At 41.3% G+C, this 21,047-nt stretch overlaps 1 protein-coding gene across 1 annotated transcript; it reads right to left on the bottom strand.

Annotated features, from left to right (window-relative positions):
• Positions 1-75: 75 nt before the first annotated feature.
• Positions 76-20,939, bottom strand: LOC119729089 (potassium voltage-gated channel subfamily B member 1-like). The gene is made up of 4 exons (XM_038201594.1): positions 19,985-20,939; positions 10,623-11,672; positions 9,751-10,188; positions 76-5,015 (listed from the first exon to the last, which is right to left on the bottom strand). Exons 2-4 carry the CDS (start codon positions 10,743-10,745, stop codon positions 2,274-2,276), a joined length of 3,303 nt encoding a protein of 1,100 aa, XP_038057522.1. The 5' UTR covers positions 10,746-11,672; positions 19,985-20,939; the 3' UTR covers positions 76-2,273.
• Between the last annotated feature and the right edge of the window lie 108 nt (positions 20,940-21,047).

The raw sequence follows: 21,047 nt of genomic DNA, 5'->3' as shown, positions 1-21,047 counted from the left end.
AAATGGGACCGATCGAGTTACTGAACTGTAAATCAAGCCAGACAAAGACGAGCAAGAATCTATCAACGCAATAGGTGAGGATACAACAAAAATATATAATTGTGGAATATAACGCCCTCTTTCGAACGATTAAACAACTATCACTTCATAATCTTTCCTTAAAGTTCATATACGTTGACGATGCCAACCACGACCTCGTTTATTTTAGCCAAGAAGGGAGGCTTGCTATACAATCACTTGGTAGTTCTTGGCCATGCACTGTGTATTTATAATTATGTTTATCTGATTACATTAACGATATTGTTTTAGTATACAATGTTGGAAAAGAAAATCAGAAGTTACATTCATTTACATATATAAATATGAATGGTTTGGATAATTGTTACATACATTTTTACAAGTATTAAAATGTCAAATACTATTATAAAGAATTCCTTAATTACAATCGAGACTTGACCTGAGATTAAATATAGCAACGATCATTGTTTCATGATAAATATGATTACAGATGTAGGAAAGAGATTTGTACATTAGTTCAGTTTGACTTTCATGGGCGTAGCCATAGGCGTTAATTATAATTGGGTACAAAACACCTGCTAACATTTTTATCACTTGTACCAAGGTTTGAATTGACACATGACAAAGTTCTTTATTGCATTTTCATAGATAGATGGCGTAATTTGGCCCGGAAAACATGAACATACGTGTTTTTTCTGCGTTTTCATATCTAAAAATGGTCAAGCTTGTCCATCGTTTGCGTAAATAAACTTTGATCAAAATGCTAAACAGTTGTACCTTGAACAATGTAATTAGCACATCATTTTATAATATTTAATAAATGGGCAAATATTTAGGTGCTGAAAGACTTAGTTCGCAGACGACATCTTGTGACTTGGCTATGTCCAATATTGTGACAAAGGCTACGGTAATGTTTAAAACACACTTAGCATATTTTGGTCAGGGGATAGACTAGAATACAGTATTTTCAAGAGTTCTACACATTGCTGAAAAATCATTTATTGTCCTTCTTACCTGCTGGAAAACATCTACGAACAAGAGAAGAAAACTCCACCTGCGAAGATTTGTGAAATTTTAGATCGAGATGCCTTAAATGCTTTACGGCTAGAGAAAGATGAAAGTTGAAGGAGCGAATCTTTTTATTTTATTTTACATATTCAAGATGATTTGAAACTCTTTATGACGAAAGGAGTAGACATTAAACCTTCTTGGAATACTTATAAGAGTTTAAGATCTCAAAATGTGAAGTCGAGTACATCATATTGTTCAAATCTGTAAATTACGAACAGGAAAGTTTCAGCTTAGCGTTTTTTCATATCCATTTCCCTTTAATGAAATAGGTGCAAGTTAATATCATAATTTGCTTCTACCACGATTTAAGAAAGCCTCCGAAAGCTTGACATCCACTATAAGACAGAATCAACCTGGACTACACGGTCTCTGTGCTTGTTTTTTGCACCTAGATTGCATGGACACGAGGTTGAAAAAAATCTGAATGATCCATTTGGGGCTTGGTCACAGTATTTAGTTTCAAAGTGCACATTGTTGTGGAATGCTTGACACTGTGAAAGCATCGTTCAGCAATTTAAATCTCCGACTGAACGAATCTGTTTTTAGATATTGTAACAAACTCTCAAAGGTGACTGGAATGTAATTCCATTATTTTTCTTCTTTTTTTTTGCGTTGCTGCACAGCAGCCATCAAACCCTGCAATCCGAGACATATTACAAATCACTTTTTTTCAAACAGGGCCGCTACTATGAAAGTAAAAAGAAAATTCCGATTTGTATAATCAGTTAAATTCAAAATTAGTATGTATTTGGATAAGGTGTTCGCCAAATGCCAGGTGCCCTTTATGCGTACTTTTCAAGCATTTATAAAAATCAAGTCAGTGCTACGGGCAAAATTAGTTGCACCTGCAGTTTACAAACACTTTAATATATCTTATGTCCTTAGAACAACAAATGAGCTAATCACACATTGCTATCAAGGGAAAATATTGAGTCTACTGGGGGCGTTTAAGACTAATTGTTTCGACATTCTGTTGTCACCTTTTACATGAGATGTCACAAATATCACATACGAGTAAAAATATGTATAGTGACTATAAATAAGACGTATGTCTGATTCCTGACGGTTTAAACAGCTATGTGAATTCAATAATGAAACCGCTCTTGGTATAATGGATCAAGTAGTTTGATGAGATTGATTATAATTGTTCAGTCGAAGTTTTACTTGGGAATGCACACACAAGTTTAATGGTGTGTCCCGCGATCTACATGGTTAATTGATATAGGGCTCGAGCCAGGGGTTGTAGGTTTGGGGCCAGCACCTGTTATGACAGTGATCTCTCTCGACGCGTCATCGTAACTCGGCGATTGGATGGGAGCTGGTTCTACCCCATTCCCAATAATCAAGGGCGATTTCCGGGAGACGGGGGAGCTCGAACCCGATGACATATCGTACGTGTCGTGTGACTGCTTCGTGGCAGGCGGGGAGTAGCCAAGGGGGCTCCTGGTGGGCGGTGACGACGCGTCTTCGTCTCCAGGAAACGCCTGGATGAGAGGAGGGAAAATGAAATGTTCGTTCTCACTACTTTGCCTGGATTGACCGGTGTGTGACGGGGTGTCCTCGAAGTTACCCGAACTCGGTAAACTGAACTGGACAGACGGCGAGTGTTGGGGTTGTGAATCGCTGTCATATACATCCTTGATTGATCTTGGATCCACTGCGGCCGTATCGGAGCGCTGCTTTGGAGACTGTGGCGGCTTAAACGCTAGAGTGCGCAATTTTATGCTTCTACCCTTCCCCTTGGTACTTTTGGAGTTTGGTGGTGGGGTGGTACCACTATCGGAGGTACCGCTATCACTGGTCCGATTGTAATGTTTCTCGGTGTCTCCAGACCCGGTTTTCCTCTGACCCGACTTTCCATGTCCGATTCGGAGTCCACTGGTCAGGTTTCCGATACCCGATAGGATCACAGAAGGTTTCTGTTTAAATTTTCGGGGTTTCCATTTGCTGGCAGGTTTCTTGGACAGTCGGGGCTGGGGTGTATTGTCCGCTAGTGCCTCAGAGTCTGTAGACGTTACGCTACGCCTGTCGTCTTCGATGGTCACGCGCTTGCGGACGTTACTTGGTGAAGCCTGACTGTCGCCAGAACTCGACTTGCGACTTAGGGACGGGTGCTCCAATGATCTCTCGTCGCTAGAGTTGGGAGGATTCTTGAGGACAGGTTTGATGGGTTTATCTCTGGATCGCTTTCCCGGAGGGGCCACCTGTTCCCTCTGCGGACTCTGAGCTCCAGCTTTGGTCCACGTTGTGGTGAAGCCGTCGTCAAGTTTTTGAACGATGACCTGATCTTCCGCAGATATTCCTATACCTTGCGGGGAATCTCTGTCACGACCCTCGGCTGGTTGGGCGCCATCACCGTCTGTTGCTGGATGATACGATCCAAGAAGTGGTTGAGTTTCATTCGCATCTTCTGCATCGTTTGGTGAGGTACCACCTCGTGAGCGGCTCTGCTCATGCGGTGCGGCCTCTCTCTCCAGAGGCTGATTTATTTCTGCCGTAGTATAGTGGGGCGGGGAACGCAATGGATCATCCTCCCGATCAGAGATGCCAGATACACTCCTCTTCGTTGGTACCTTGCCTCCCCTCCTCCCGGCTTTCTCTCCAAGAGTTCCAAACAACCCTGTAGACGGCGCATCAACGTAAGATGGTACATCCTCACTCTCTCTGGACTTTTTCACACTATTTCTCGAATGCTCACAGTCATCTACTTCCCGACCACCTATTCCAACCCCAGAGTGGCCGACGATGAGTCCCATCCGACCAATAGCTCGGTATACCTTTGGCCGCTCCGTCTGCCCCGTCTCCGGGAAGGCATCAGAAGCTAAGCTACTGGAACTCTGCTTGTTGGCGTGGTCTGTGTATGTGGTAGAGCTACAGGTGCGATCTCGTGGAGTGGTTGGACGCTCACCAAGACCACACCTGTAGGGTGGAGGTAGGACATCCTTGTAGTCCCCCGTCGGTCGAGACTGCTGATCCATCCCCATTGCTCCTAGATCCACTGATGCGTTGCTGTAAGTCTCCTCGTGACCGATGCTTCGGTGTGGACTAGAATGAGAATGCACGCTACCCTTGAAGGAGCCTTTCAGCACATGCGCAGTGTCATCCATGACATCTACCATATCGAGGCAGACATCTCTGATATTAAGGCTGACAAGGCTACCGTTCATCTTGGCCTTATCTAACGCCTCCCTTTGCTTCATCGTCTTCTCCTGCCGTTCCTGCTCTCGGTAATACTCGGAGAAGTTGTTTACGATGATGGGAATGGGCAGGGCAATGAAAAGTACACCGCACACACAACAGACGGACCCTATCACTTTACCCAGCAGAGTAGTGGGGTAAATGTCGCCATATCCTACTGTAGTCATTGTAATGGCTGCCCACCAGAAAGACTCGGGTATGCTCTTAAACTTGGACTTCTGGACATCTTTTTCGGCAAAGTACGCTAAACTTGAGAACAGCAAAATCCCAATGGCTAGGAAGAGGATGAGCAAACCCAGTTCTTTGTAGCTGCGCTTCATTGTGTAACCGAGGGACTGGAGGCCAGTCGAGTGTCTGGCCAGCTTCAAGATCCGCATAATGCGCATGATCCGGAAAATCTGCACCACTCGGCGCACGTTCTGGAACTGCATCACGCTCTCGCGAGACTCCGTGAGAAACAGCGTGATGTAGTAGGGCAAGATGGCCAATAGGTCGATGATGTTAAGAGGGCCCTTGAAAAACTTCCATTTATTGGGTGCTGAGATGAGACGAAGGAGGTACTCAAGGGTGAACCATGCGATGCAGACGCTCTCTACCAACGCCAAGGATTCGTTGTCTGCATCACGAAGCTTGAGATCTTCGGTTTGGGGTTTGAAGGTCTCCATAGTATTTAGTGACAAGGCGATTGTTGACAAGATGATAAACAGAATGGATAAGACTGCAACCACCTGTAAACAAGAGAGAGAGAGAGAAAATTTCAAACTCAATAGATGCTCAGCATGCTTGTTTATCAAGAATTTAAAAGCCACCGTTAGGACCCAAAAAAATACTCGGTCTCTGGTCGATTTTAATCATGCGCGTCAACCTTTTTTTATTCAAATTAACACGGAAGCTACAACAGCGCCCTCTATTGCCGCGCTTCCTCAAATTTTTGTACCAAGGAGCACCAAGGAATGGGGAAATTGCACCAAGGCAAATGATAAAGGGCACCAAGGCAAATTATGGAGGACACAATGTATAATGAGGACACAAAAAAAACAAAAAAGTACCCACCTTGTCTGTACAATACAAGCTTGAAAAAAAAAAGCCACCAAAAAAAAAAAAAAAACCCGCGTCGCCGCATCAATTCCGGAACTTCGGTCTGACCAGAGACCGACTATTTTTTTTGTTGGCCTTATACTTTGATTTTTAAAATCACCATCTATCGTAAACAAAAAACACTTAAATGTATCCTCTCTTTTGGAATCAAGAAAGGTGGTATTCGTCTCTCTTTTCTGAAAGTTCGAGTAAGCTGTGGGATTCTATAAAACTGTTTCTTTATTTAAATTAACCTTCTTTTTTTTATAGTGAAACAGACGAATGGAAACAAACTGTAAGGTGTTCTATGCCATTTGTATTTTGCAAGCAATTATAAACTTCAAAACAGAAATGTGGTAAATATGTTTCCTACAGTACTGCATCTGTACAGTTGGCATTACAGAGAGAAGAAAATTCTAGCAGATTGCTTAAATCCCCAACGACGGCTTGAATCGAGGCCAAGGACCACTCGTGCATGTTTTTCACTCGCAGTCCACCCTTTAATGCAGCACATTAATAATCGATCATCTCGAGACATGTCTCAAGCACGCGTCGGTATCAAATGTCTAACAATGATGTAAATTCCCATCTTGATCATTCCTTACATCCCTTCATAGCACCTGCGGTGTGGCTACTGAACATCGAGAGTGAATTTGACTATTTTCCATGATAACATTTTTCCAATTCTATTTAAAAAAATAGCTTTAAAAGTATAATGTACAGCATTTGCAAACATAAAAAAAAAAAAAAAAAAAATTGTTTCCAGTCGGCTACACATCCGTGAACGGGTGCAAGCCAGCTAGTCTAGTTCCCTGACCTGAGAATTTTCTGACGTCTATAAATTACTCTTTTTCGTCTCAGTACGGACACGGAACCAGACGACAAGAACAGCACTTTTTTTCCTTAATTTTTCCAGCATCAATGAACACAAAACTTTAAACAGGTCAGCGTGTACAATATTTGCTATAACTTTAGTCCCAATTCTGTCCATTTCTGATTACAGCAAAATTACAGCAAAAGGAAATGTTGAACATTAACTTTAAGTGACACAGGTGTGAAAAACGACTGGAACATTGATACCAACTTTTGGAATCATTTTTGATAGTTCACAATGCATGACAATATCCTCGAGTACAAATCACATTAATGTCAGGCTTCTGACAATCCTTTCGCATAAGAGTAGACACCAATAATATAATAGCCGAGCCCTGTCGGCGAGATCATGACTACAAGTCACGTGATTGATCAGACGGCGGAATAAAAAAGAGTCAGCTAGGAGGAAAATTATACAGAGTCGGTATAAGCATCATACATCTTGAGACGCCGATGAGACTTCACTTAGTCAGAAAAAAAATGAACACTGACGCACAAGAACAAATTTGTCCAACGTTCAGAATATTGTCAGGGTCTCATTTATAAATCTATCGTATTAAAATTTGCAACATGTAATTTTAAATTCTCGTGGTAGAAGCAAATCTTTTAGTATTGTGCATATAACTATACGTTTTTCATTGATTCATCTTCATGGCAGTCGGAAATTAAAATTCTTTTTGCTCAATGATTCATTTTTCGGGGAAAAAATGAGTTGACGACAAATATCGCCCAGAGGTGGTGTCCCTGACATAATATCCCTTTCTCCGAATTTATTCTGATACCAACTGTTCCAATGATTTTATCCAATAATAAAACATGTTAATTACTGCATCAATTTCTAAACTATAACTTACATTTGGGAATACGGTCAAGTATACACTGCCTTAGGTTTTACTTTGATAGACATAATTATTTTTTACACGAGTTCTCTGAATAAAGAGATTTGTTGTATGTGCTTGACCTAGATTTAGTCCGTCGCTCTTTCTGTCCTCTGCTTGTCGATATTTTGTAGGTCAACAATCGCCGACGAACGGAATATGTCTCCACGGATTATCGGCACCTAAAATATACCAACGGAATCGAAGGAAGAGTGCCCGATCCGCGTGCGTACACGAGTGCCACTTGTGTAAGCCCACACACAAAAATCGTGTTCCAATTTTTTCCTGGAACTATTCTCAGTGGGAAATGTCAATTAGAATTACAAACAGGGACACACAGCTACTGCAAAAAACTCATCGGCGATGTCAGTCAATTTGTTCTTGAGCTCTGCCGGATCCCGATGCATACGGGTAAAGCACGTGGAGCAAGGTTACACCAAGCGCCTGACATCGATTTTTACATAGGTAATTATCATTCATTATCCTGCACCTGTAAATCTCCGGGGAAAAAAACAACAACTTCGCTTACGTTTATAGACTCAGTGTACACGCTATCGCCAAAGAAATGCCCACATACACAAACGAACAAGAGCTGGAATGACATATTTAATTTTGAAGTTCGGTGTAGGCCCCCTATTTAAAACAAAAATGGTTTGTGAATAACTTTTCTAATAAAAATCCGTACCGTAATGAATATTACACTCAAAAAAGTCCTGGTATAGATTTGGCCCGTAATCCACGTTTGACCTGACTTTTTCCGGGTCAAAACGTAAATAGACGTAAGCAGACGTGCACTTTGTTCCCTTTAGTGTAATATGCACACCTCTTACATTGTTTGAGACAAAAAAAGACTAATAAACCTCTCGAATTTTCGATAGCTATAGGATTATGTTCGTGTTACACCCATAACGGCTCTGCTTACATCACAGGAACAAAAATACGAGCGCCAATTTCCCCTCGACACATTTTGCGACCTTTCAAAGGACACCCTGCTTTGGGGCAACCTGTCATCAGTCTTACCAAATTTGGGACGGAGATCGAAATTTCGTCTCCGCTTGCTACAAGCAATCGCCTCCGACTGGTGTGAACCAGCTCCCGACAAATTATTGATGTGGAAGTACCGGAAATTATTGTCGTTTACGACTGCCAGTTTTGGACTGTTGATCATCGTGCATTCTTCGAAAGCCTGCGTTAAATGCCAAAATGGCACCCTTAGCCTAAGACTTAAAAAATGCCTTGCTATAAAGAGGCATTAAGTGCTGGAATACAAAGATACAGATGTCTTTTTTTAACCTGAGAAGACAAGATACAGAGAAACATGAGTGTGTTACTCATTACCCGGATAAAATTTTGTCTGATGTCTAAGAATGTTGCAACTGCATGTACAAGGGTATAATATTCAAGCTATACTTCACTGTGAGTAAATATATACATGTACTTCGAATGATGATTGTGTTGTGTTGGAATCTTTTTTGCATGATGCTTATGCTTATGGGCCTACCTTGAATTGAGTTTTGAAGATAAATACCCAATGCACCGATGTGCTATTGGATTCTTTAAAAAGAGAGTTTGAACTGCCATATGACAATTTGAACACTTTGAATTTAACCTGCAGTTGAATTTCAGTTAAAGGTTAGCCGCGTTGCCTTTCTCATTCTCTTGATTGAAAATCGCGAAAGCATTCGGAATTGAAACTCTGCTCTTTTTGTAATTAAGTTAAGTTCGACCTGACGACTCCATCACCTTGAGAAGGCCCCCAGAAAAAATGCCACATGCCATCGCACCGTGGCGTCAAGAAAGCAATGACCATAGCCGTGTATGTTCACGCCCATCGAAGCAAGGCGCGACCGAATATCGCATCACGAGTTCGCGCCAAAAAGGTGGCATATATTCCCCGCATTTCCCCCGCAACAACGCTGTAGTAAAGACAGCCCCAGCCCGGCAGCGCTATAGCTGCGAGGTCCTGGAACGCGCCATGAATATTTCATGGCAATATTCTGACAACATTATACAGACGTCATATAACCCACAGCGATGACTACAAATTACAAGGGTGCAGTTTTCATTTTCAACCTTCTCTTGAAGTCCGCGCTAAAAAAAATAATCTTATGTTGGAATTTTCAGAAAGACTTCAAAAGCTATAGATCATCCTCACATGCAAAGAAAACATAAAGGGATCATTCATTTTACCTAGATATTCGGTTTAAGGCTGCTGACCCTATTGTCGAGGGGCGCTTGAAGATTTCAGACAATAAGGAATATCAGTCCTCAAGTAATCTACAAACAAGTGATTGAGATGTACTTAAACAAGGTTTAAGTAATCTACTACTGTTTTCCAGACTTGAGAGAACATATTCAGCTTGACGGACCCAGTAAAACTGTCTTTATATTAGATTACATGATGTCTTGGTTTTGGTATGCGTAATTCCCGTTTTAGTTGCGTTTGCCCATAATTCATTGATTACGAGCAGTATACTGTAGCACATTTCAGTGAACAGTTTTTGTAAACATCAAATTAAATACTACTGGTGTTAAAATTTCAGCAGCGATGTTTATGAATCAAACACTGCAGCTTTACTTTCTTTTAAAGTTTACTATCTTGTAAAATTTCCTACGTATTGTGAAAGAATCTTACCCGGGCAGCTTTGGATGAGTTTGGTTTCTCCATAAGATCCCAGAGTTTCATCCTCTTCTTGGTCCAGCAACCGGTACCAAACGTCTCCTGGTAGTTCTCCCTGAGACTCTCTGCTATCCTCTTCTCTTCCTCAAGGAGCTGTTCCTTCTTGTGGTGGTACTTGTGCTGGCAGCAAGACTCCAAGTAGAGCTCGTCGATGCCCCAGTATTGCAGGTCGTTGGAGAAGGAGATCGGGCACATTCCTTCGATCAGGTGAAGCTTGCCAGTGCGGTAGAAGTTCAGGATGGAGTTGAAGGAGGCTGGATGTCGATCGAAGAAGTACTCGTTGTCTAGGAAGACGTAGTCGTCGCAGATGGCCATGATGGTCTCGTGGGTGGTGCAGTCTCGAAGCCGGCCAAGACGGGAGCGCGGGAGACGATTAAGAGTACGCCACATCACCTGCACAAAAAAATCAAGAGAGACTTAGTTTATGTTAAGTCCTTTTGATCTAAAGGTTTAGAAAGATGGTGCAAAAGATTTCGTGTCTCCTCTCCATTGGCGTTTTATTTGCATGAAGGCCCTGCAGCAGCTCACCTCACAATGTTGCACTGTTTGTTAGCGACTGGTTCATCAAGCAACGCACATCTTTTTCCAAGGTGTCATCTCATTGAGTGAAGCAGCAGTTACGCACGACATGACATGCATTTTTCAATAGATGAACACAAATTCACGCATCCTCATTTCATTATTCATATTTTCCTCTCTGTTTCATTATTAATGTTTCACTTATTAATGCTTGATGACCCGACATTGGTACGAGTCTATTGCGATTTTGATTTTTAGGATCGCACGAGAATTGGTTTAAAATCTCACAAATAAATGGCTCTCCTTACCTCGTGCCGGACACCCCCGACATTGACGATGACGCGTTTGGATTTGGCGCGCTGACTAATGATCGCCATGGGATCTGGTAAACTAGACGTCCGGGAGCTAGACCTGTCTCGTGTAATAGACATGACGGTATAGTTATCCTCCAAAATTACTGCCTCCTCAGAAGAAATGCGTGATGCTCTGCAAGACACACACTATCTGTTCAGCTCAATGACGTTTGCTTGGAAGATTGTATGCAACTTAATGGAGAATCACTGAAGTGAAGCCTTGCATACGTCACAATTAAGCTTCATCGTTGATAGATTTCGGTTGATGAATGCAGTCACATCGATCTCTCGAATCATATGTGTGCAGAGTAACCCAAGTGCTCGCCACATGTTCGCTGTATGGTAGACTTCCAGGCTGTCGACCCGCGTTCGAGACATTTACAAATGCTTTGAGTTATGGGACTGAAAACAGAGACATCACGTCATCCCATGGCCTGTTTTCTTACATACCCAGCACCTTCAAAGATAATCATCAAGTAAAGATTGTGCTGAAAATAGTCCAGCTATAGGTAATTTTCAGAGTGCCTATTCCGGGGCAATATGTTGAATTATAGACCGGGAAAGTTGGAACGAGCGAGACTTGATCGAAGTATGGGTCACATGATCATTATAGCCCTTTTGTGGTGAGGCTTTAAGGTTTTTTTTATAACAACAGAAGACAATTAAAGAGAATGTTGACTGATTTGATATTCAACTTGGATATGACCCGACGACTCTTTAATGTTACATACTCAAAATGGCTCCGATCATTTCATGACTCGCTAATGGGTTTGGGTGATGTGCGAGGTTCATTAACAAGTGCATCCCGCGTGATTTCCACGTCTAACAGCATCGGTGCGGTTGTTCAGGTGAACTGAAGGCTTGCAGACGTCCAGATTGCTTTCCTCGACGATTGGCACGCCTATTCCTGCTCGCTCGTGAAATCACATGACCACATGCAGCCTTGTCGTGCTGTTGTCTCGCTTACTTGTATTACCGATGTAGTACGTTTGTCGCATACTTCGTCTGTAAATGAAACCAGAAATTTAATAGGATACACTTGCAACGATGATGAGTTACACATGCAGTTTGGACGGCACACACACACATGACATGCCAAATCCATTATCAATGATTGCACAGTATGCATATGCAAGTTATCAGGGAGGAATTATATTGTAGAGATTGATGGGTAGTATAAGCTGGTCAGTATTACACGTGGGTTGTTAGGGTGGGCTTGATCTGGAGATACCATGGAGGAAGGACCAAGAATTTTGAAGATGGCTTTGGCTGAATGTCTGGTTTTGTCGTACATAAATTACATGTCTGTTAAATGTTTCCTATTGCAGAATACATCATGCGGTGTGGAACATTATCATAGCCATGGCAAAACGGAAAGGCACCAGGGAGTGGCAGATACATTGTTGGGAAACCCTCAGGGTTCAGTATCGGTGCGGAGTTTGGGACCACTTAAGATTTTTTTTGAAGACGTGTCTGGCTTGGTGCCTAGTTTTGCAGTTTTCCCATGACTGTAGGCTGATGTCTTATCATACACAGGTAAATACAGGTGAGCGCTATGGTAACGTCATCGTCTGAGTAACAGTACAGCTGAAACTGTCTGGTTTCAACATGTAATTGCCTCTAGCGTGCACACATCGTTATGGCATACGGCTTTCACCTCGTTCTCTTGCATTATATACGCGGAGAGCTAATCAAGAGTCTCGTTTGCTTGATTACTCTCGATCCTGCCTCCGTGATCTCACCGGGTACACGTACGACTCAGTTCACCTTAAAGGTAGCGGACGCTATTTCATTCTGCCAGGAATTAGCAATTTAGCCCTCTTCAAGTTAAATTAGTGCAAATGGAACTACTAAACATAATTATTCTTCTCATCGTTTACCAATCTATCTTAACACCTACTCGTTGATCACAAAATAACATGAGAATTATACTTGATCCTGACACCATGTATACCCGCATCGGGGTCCGCTCATAAGTCAAACGCCTCATAAGTCCGAAATTTCGGACTTAGGAGGCGTCGGACCTGACGCGTCGGACTTATGAGGCATAAATTCTGCCTCATAGGTCCGACGCCGCATAAGTCCGACGCCACATAGTAGCTCCGACGCCTCATAAGGCCGAAACAGCGTTTGTCCATTGTCGGACTTATAAGGCGTCGGACTTATGAGGCGTCGGACCTATGAGGCGGAAATTTTGCCTCATAAGTCCGACGCCACACAAGTCCGAAATGTCGCGGGGCAATAGGTATCCGATGCCATTTTGCTCTGCCAGGTATAATTTGCAAACCTTTATTAAGATAAAATTGTTGCTCATAGTTTCAGCCACTGAATATCTACTCACCAATCTATCGTCGATCGCAAAACATCCCACGAATAATAAATTGATCGTTACGTTATTCAACATCAGCAATCAAAAGTAATACTAACCAATACCCAATCATTACACAATGCAAGATGTCATAGTACCGGTAATATTGTGACATGGAGCAGAAACTGGATCAATTATACAGCTGTACCCGCCTACAGTGCATTGCATTATCAAAGACTCGGGAAACCATTCACTGAGAAAGCCTTTTGATTGAGGCATTTTATTATCTTGACATCAAAGTCCACCACTCTATGTGTGCCGTTTGCTTCGACAGGGGTTTCTGCATTCAAAAGTTGTTGACTTCTGCACAGCAACAACGCGGTGACGTCATCGGATGTGGATTCCTGAAAGTACGTCTTCTTGAATTATTGTGTGAGGTCTTTTGACGCATCTTTTTCCCCCCGGAATTTACTCGTGTTCATGTTTGAGTCCTAAGATGTGTTCTTCATCAAATAACTAAAAGTAATCTGGTCTTATGTAGTATATTTTTGATCAAAATATTTTATATTTCATTGAAATAAACACCACTGACAATCATATTCCCTTGGTTTGTTGTTCATTACCTTCAATTAATTAATGCCCATCAATACTTTGAGTCAATTTATAACAGCATGACGGATCGCTTAACGTTTTCATATGTATCCACGATGATTCCTTTTAAACTTTGATCTGTCCAATCAGCCGTCATGTCGCTGCCATGGTAACAAAGACACTCGTTCAGGTCATCAGTCACATTAATTTATCAGAGTACTTGTATCGACGAACAATTTAAGGAACTAAGCTTCTCCATATTTTTTAATTATTTAGCAAACTATGGTGCATAATGGTGCATGCATGCTGGTTTTGTACTCTTTTGTTAGCTCGGCAAACATGACCTTATGACCAAAGCAAAATCGTGGTATTTGATGTTTTGTTACTTGCATAATAATTTAGGCCAACCCATAAGAGTGGTGAATGGAGAAAAATACGACTAGAATAACAATTTGTTGGCCTACCTAAGGTGTATTTCTCATTGAGCGGATTTCATAACTAAATTGTAAACAAATCAGTGATATAGCAGAAATATAGGCCTACTCAGCCAATGCTCACCATGTGGCAGGGGTGGATCCAGGAATTTTTGCAGTGGGGGGGGATTTTAGGCCTGTCAGATTTTTTTGATTTTTTTTTTTGGTGTCAGAGCAGTAATTGTTATAATTGTGTGTGTGTGTGTGTGTGAGTGGGTGTGTCAGACCAGGGGGAAGGGTCGACCCAAACCCCCCATCTGGAACCACGTCTGCATGACTGTGTTGACAAGACGTTTAGTATTAATATGGACTACAATTTTCCCATGCATTTTCAACACTAAAAGGGGATCAGAAAAAAGAATTTATAGTCCTTAGTCAGAAATTTTACAAACCTACATTTTGGGCAGGCTGTCATCTTCTGTTTTCTCTACTCACATCAATTCAAATCAACTTAAGTCTTTCATGAGAGACGTCTTGATCCACTGGTAAAACGGACCGCCCTTGCATAATTTAATTTGTACGGTACAGCGAGTTAACACCGTTATGAATAAAGCATGGGACGCAGCACCTTAATGGGCTCTACATACGTACAAGACCAATTCTTTTGCTCAAGCTCCATGTTTCCTCTTCGCAACGGGAGCGTCAATTTGTCGGGCAACACAAACCAACAAGATGACAGCCTCACGAAGATGACCTCATAAAGACGCGAAAGATTCTCAAATTTCAGGTCTCAATCACAAAGCACCAAGGATTTTCCCGGTCAAAAAAAAAATAATCATAATGTTGAAAAGAAAATAGACGAAAAACAAGCAGTTGTTTTTCGAAAGAAAAAAAATTGCATTGTGTTGCATATGACTCACGCTGAATATAAGACTCAGTTCTGGGAATTAAAATGATCATGATGCGACGTCACGAGAGACTATATGCAGGATTTTGTTAGATTTGAAGTCTGGAAATACGATACAGTAGGTAAAATCTATAGGGGAATGGAAACGACTTATGGTAAATCAAGATTAAAATGGCATGGATGAGGTTGAAGCATTCTCCTACTCGCCTCAAGGGAATCGATTAGCATCCAATGCACCCCGCACCAGACCCACACAGTTGTTGATACAGCCTATTTTATCTGCCCGCAGCAGGCTGTCATGGTAAAGAACAAAGTAATTCAATTTCTTCTTTTTTTTCTCTGTGCAGTTTAGAATTGAAATTCCACAACCAAAAACAGATTCAGAAATACCAATTCAAGGAAAATTGAACAATAAATCATCGGAACTATTCACCGGGAAATTAAACATACCGTAGTGTATACCTATACACGCTAACACTGAAAGCGCGCAAAAAAAATTGACTCTGCCGCTGCCATGGCAACCTGCATTAATTATCAGTTTCCGTTGGAAACTTGATGTCAAGGTCGCTGAGAAATTACTGACGCAGCCGCTGTGAGATATTATTGTGACGAAACCTTGATGAAAAATTTAGCCACGCCTTTTTAATTCGCATTCATTATACAGAAAGGTAAGTAACGAAAGATTATCGATATCCCGCAGGTAATGGTCCTATGAATAAAACAGGTACACCTATCGCAAAATAATTCAGCAGTACCAAATCGCAATCCCTTACATCGGTTATAGAGAGAGCACTTCAAATATCACACTCATTACGCTTTTAGCAGTCTGTCCTTCACTGTCACGGAAAGTGCACATTATTTTCACGGGTGAAAAATCACCATCAGTATTTCAACATGGAAGGAGCAAAAACTTTAATTTGACGTCAATTCAGGAGAAAAAAAATACATTGTATTAATGCAAGATCAGATTATGAGAGGTTCACATGATTATGAACTGACAAGTAGGGAATATTTTTGGAGAAATCTTCAACTTCGGCTCCTTAAATTAAAAGATAGTCATGACAACATTATACCTTTTCAGGGGCGGATCCAGGAATTTTCGCAGGGAGGGGGGGTCATCAATCTTAAAATGTACACAGGTTTTTTTCTACAGGCACTTGGCCTCCGTAAAATTCAAAAACTGGGGGGGGGGGTTACCACAGTTTAATAGGGGGCGCTGTTCAGATTCGACGATTATTAACACTAGATTACAGAATGGTGTACGGTATTTTGAACAGGCGGACATTATATAATATTTTTGGGGTGTCGGGGGGGAGGGGGTTTGACTTATTTTTTTAGGAATTTGTATGATAATTTTTTTGGGGGACAGAGCTGGGGGGGGGGGTTGACCCCCAAAGCCCCCCTCTGGATCAGCGCCTGCTTTTTGTGACAGTTCGATTAAAACTACCGTCCGTTTGGACAAAATTTGCGCGCAAATGTCATTTTGAACGCCTGAAACAAAAACTTGAAAGACCGAATCAAACCCCTAACAGAATAATGAGCTCAACTTGCTGCTGGAAGGTAATCCGGCGTGAAACCAAGTCGAGCCTGAGACAAAATCGAACGTACAGGTGTATAAATGGATTTCACGCTGCATGGGGAAACTAGCTTGTAAGCTCCTAATATTTTCATGGTCCATCTGACAGAAATAGGCCTACCCTTCAACGAGTGTAAATTATGATATTTCTTGTGGTGTACCAAAATCACAAGCGATTTCGTATAATCCCGTCCTGGGGCTATGCCATGTCATCGTCTCCGAGCTGATACGCTCGCAGACGAGTTAGTTGGGATGAAGAGCTTTTGCCACACAGTCGTGACCAATGCTCTTCTTGTCCGTATGCTTGATGCTTCATCATGCACAATGATGATGACACAGTCAAGATGGAGGGTCGTTGCGAGGTCAGAATCCGCAGAAACCTTGCATAAGCCATCAAATTGCAAATCAAGTCTTACCTTGCTCTTAAGGCCAAGTTATACGAGGCAATTTTCACAGGCAACTTGGAGGCAACCAAAGAGACTACACAAGCTATAAAGCCACCCTCAAAAGAACAAATTACATGACCGGTACATTTAATGCCTTGATGGAAATTCCCCAAAACATTACATGGAATTACATTTTGCCTTTCGTTCTGTTCTTGGAGAATATTAATTGCCCAGTACAAGTTGCCTTTGGTTTAAATTACCTCGTGTGTCATGGCCCTAGAGGGCGAAGACATCACTTTGCGAAACGCTCAGTTTTTAAGTCCCGAAGTACACCTTTGGTTCTCCTAGGGCGCTTTCCTAAGTATTACATAAAGTCATTACCTTCCTCTTGGGGTGAGGATGTTTACGGGGTACTCAGCAAGTGTTTTTTGAAGATGATTTTAAGTCTTAAAGTGCCCCCGGATTCTCCTTTGGCTTACATCAAAGTTCAGACAAAAGAGGAAAAGACCTGACACTTCTAACTTCTATAATTTATATTCAAAATTAACAATACCATGCAAAATGAATGATGATTCATGCATGAGACATTAACATTTTGTTATCAAGAAGAGTTTCAGTCAATCGGTCAATCACATGTCACCGTAACTTTGACTGCAACAAAAAAAAAAACCCGGATGTCTCAAACGTCAACCAAAAGCGTTCTCGTGTGACGCCATCGTTCAGTGTTCAACACACAACACCGCCGCACAACGCCTGCTTTTAAACAAATTGCAAAATGTTTAATCAATCAGTCAATTAAGCACGTCCATTACGTTCCCGCATTCCTATGGGTCTATTACACAACCTTGGAATATTTTATGACTACTCGACTGGCGAGGAAAGCCACATCATTATGCTCGGCTGGTGTGAAGAACATTATTTTAACAGTGCTCCATCCAGATGGCAAATTTCTGTTATTTTTTGGCATACAGTAGCAGATGGGGGGGGGGGCACAGCCGGCAACGCCCCCATTTTTAACGTTGTTGTTGTTGTTGTTGTTGTTGTTGTTGTTGTTGTTGTTGTTGTTGTTGTTGTTGTTGTTGTTGTTGTTGTTGTTGTTTGTTGTTTGTTGTTTGTTGTTGCTGCTGCTGCTGCTGTTGCTGCTGTTGCTGATGTTGTTGTTTAGGAGGTATATGTGTTCTTTTCCCCGTTTCTTCTGCTGTCAACTGGTTATTAATGACTTCAAAGACTGACATTTTCACCCACATCAGCAAATATATGTCCCGCTTGTATGTTCGGGTTTCGCCTCCATTTTGCCCACCACCCCTTCCGAAACCCCACCCCCTCCGCTGTAAATGCTGGATCCGCCACTTGCATGTCAAAGAAAAAAACCAAGGTGTGCTTGAATTTAAGACTGTGCAACTGACATAACTCAGAGTCGAAAGTAAGCGCTAATTTGACAACTCAACTGGAACATTTCCAAGTAACAATGCGGCCTGATCAATAAAAATTACCAATTTACAAACGGCAATAACATTTGATCACTTTCGCTTGATGTTGACAAAAAATTAATGATAGCGACGGTTCCGGTCAATCGATAGTTTCCGGAAGGACACTTATCAGACTGGGATGAAAATCAAAATTAAAATAAATTGGAAATTCAAAGCTATTCCCAGCGGTACCCGCCTCACAAATTATGTTTGCCATAATATGTCAATCGGAAATCATGTATAAAATGACAACCAGGCCTTCCTCTTCTCGTCTCCCTACCGTCCTGTTGAAGGAGGTTTCTCAACCTGAGGGGTCCCTTTTAATTAATTTTCCTCCACATGTTCTCGCGCCTCGAAGGGGAAAATGAATTATTCGGTGTAAATTGCCCCCCGTTATTCCTGTCCGGCCGGGGGCAATGGGCACGCATTGACTGACAAACCGGAGCGAGTTCCTGACCGCAGGAGCCAGTCGTTTCTAGCACCATTCATTTGTGGCCTGATAAAATGTTGACACACCACAGTTCCTTATAACATTAATGTCGTATTATCATAATGCACCTTTCAATTATCATGTGCTATATTTGTATATGTGTTCGAAGGCTTTCCTGATAAACAAAATCTGGATTAACCGTTTACGAGAACTTTCCGAACAATATGGTTAATTTCTCGCTGATTATTTTGTTGTGTCAAATATTATTCCTAAATCACACGCACTTTTTTTTTTTAGAATATCTAACCTAAAACAGCTACAAGTTATCATTGCATAAACACTTTTATGTTGTGAATTTCAATTCAAATGTTTAAGATTTCATACTGACACAAAGTTTTCGTAAAACACGGACAATAAAATTGCTCGTTCGGTAAACACATTTCTAGGAAAATGAATTCCAATTGATGACGAATTTTATAGTCGATGTCTCATCATTTTTCTGTCTCATTATCTTGTGGCTAGCTGCATCCTTTTTCGGATGAATGACATTTTGTGAACCTTGTTTAAGTTAAACACAGCTCCCTCACATAAATTAATTTACACAAATTAATGTGAAAGATGGTTTAATATTCTTTACTTTTTAATAAAACTAATATTATGTTTCTCCTTTTCTTATGCTAACAAGGGTTCAATTACCATGTTATTTCAGTGAAGCTCAGTGGAAAAGTTTGAACATCAATGTTTTCGATTTAACGATCAAACAACTCACAAAAAGTTTGATGATAAATTAAGATAAAAAAATCCGGCAACACAGGAAGAACAGGAATGTAACATTATTATTTAAATCCTGATTTACTTGTTCGAAAATAATTCCTGAATAAAACAAGTATTTTGACATTTAAAAACATGGATCGTACATTTTGATTATAAATATCAATTATTATCAACGACGGAAGCCAATGAAACAATGACAGTTTGTACTCTGAATTTTTGACATTTACGAAAATGCAAAAAAAAATCATTTAACCCACGCGAATTTGTCCGCGCCAAAATTACTATGCACACAACACAAGAATTATGCTAATGCTTAAAGGAGGAAACATTATCACACTAACGTCATAATTACTCCGTGCTATACACGGCTAAAACCAACTGAACAACAACAGACCCCACTTAGCGGGACGAGGAATTTAATTGTGTGTCTACACAATGCTCATGTAATACTATATTGGTGTACCTTGTGACATGCAGCATCGACACGATGAAGCAGCGAAATGATAAAAACCACTGGGCGCTCGGTGGCAGTCTCAGTGGCTCATAGACACCTTGCGTAGCCCCCAGCAGCAGGATAAATCCACGATCAAACGATATGGAGATCTTATCTTAACTCATGATAAGCCTTATCCCGAGGACGTCTTGTACTCCGCTGTTGTCGTCTCCGCCATGATGATTATTTTCCCTCATCGATGATGAAGTCTTAGGTTGTATGCGTGTGTGTCGGTGTCCTTCTGTAGCCTATGAATGCAACACGCGCGTACTGCGCACTGTTTGCTCCATCATTCCGTATGCTGATCTTCTCGCATCGTTCACGTTCATCTCCCCCTGCCTGCGATCGCTCGCGCGAGGACATCACATCACACACACAGGATATCGCATCGCTCTCGCTGTATGACGTCATCTTCGCGGGAACCGAGAGGAGCACACTGACGCCTGAAAACACTATCACGTCACGTGATGTTCAAGCTGCATTCCGGGCATATTCAGCCTGTTTCTTTATAATATTTTCCCCTCATTAATTAGGCAAAAAATACTCGATCAAAATATCCCGCATTATTAACCCCTGACTGTCTTAAAAATGCTACAAAGTAGATCCTAAAAATAACAAATCTCCAACTAGGCCCCTATAAGCGTGTTTTTATGTACATTGTTTTTCTATAGTGTTTGAAACATTAATTGAGACAAATTTAGATGCGTATTTAATGATGATTTAAATACTTTTTTGTTACTTCTTGTATAGATATTTACACTAATGAAATTTAAAAATGTATGACCTTTTTGAATTTATAATTCATATTTTCAATGCTCGATGCAATTGGATGGTGTTTCAAGGCATCTGTTTTATAAATGTAAGCTTCATGCGGCAGCAAACCTTTTGTCCTGTTGTCTTTTGTTGCCACGAGTTTACTCATTTCTACCTTGAAAATAATTTTCAACAATGATCCAAATGAGCTTGCATGTCGTAATGTCATACCTGGCCAGATTGCTCCCAAGATCCACAGATACCTAGTTTTTCATCGAGT

The sequence above is a fragment of the Patiria miniata genome, unplaced genomic scaffold, assembly GCF_015706575.1.
Source record: "Patiria miniata isolate m_02_andy unplaced genomic scaffold, ASM1570657v1 HiC_scaffold_20, whole genome shotgun sequence".
NCBI classification, from domain to species: domain Eukaryota; kingdom Metazoa; phylum Echinodermata; class Asteroidea; order Valvatida; family Asterinidae; genus Patiria; species Patiria miniata.
This window is presented reverse-complemented; position numbering and strand designations above follow the sequence as displayed.

Coding starts and splice junctions, on each gene's coding strand:
- LOC119729089 (XM_038201594.1), bottom strand. CDS start 10,745: ATGTCTATTACACGAGACAGGTCTAGCTCCCGGACGTCTAGTTTACCA. Junction 10,189..10,622: donor TCGGGGGTGTCCGGCACGAG/GTAAGGAGAGCC, acceptor TTTTTTGTGCAG/GTGATGTGGCGTACTCTTAA. Junction 5,016..9,750: donor ACTCATCCAAAGCTGCCCGG/GTAAGATTCTTT, acceptor TCTTGTTTACAG/GTGGTTGCAGTCTTATCCAT.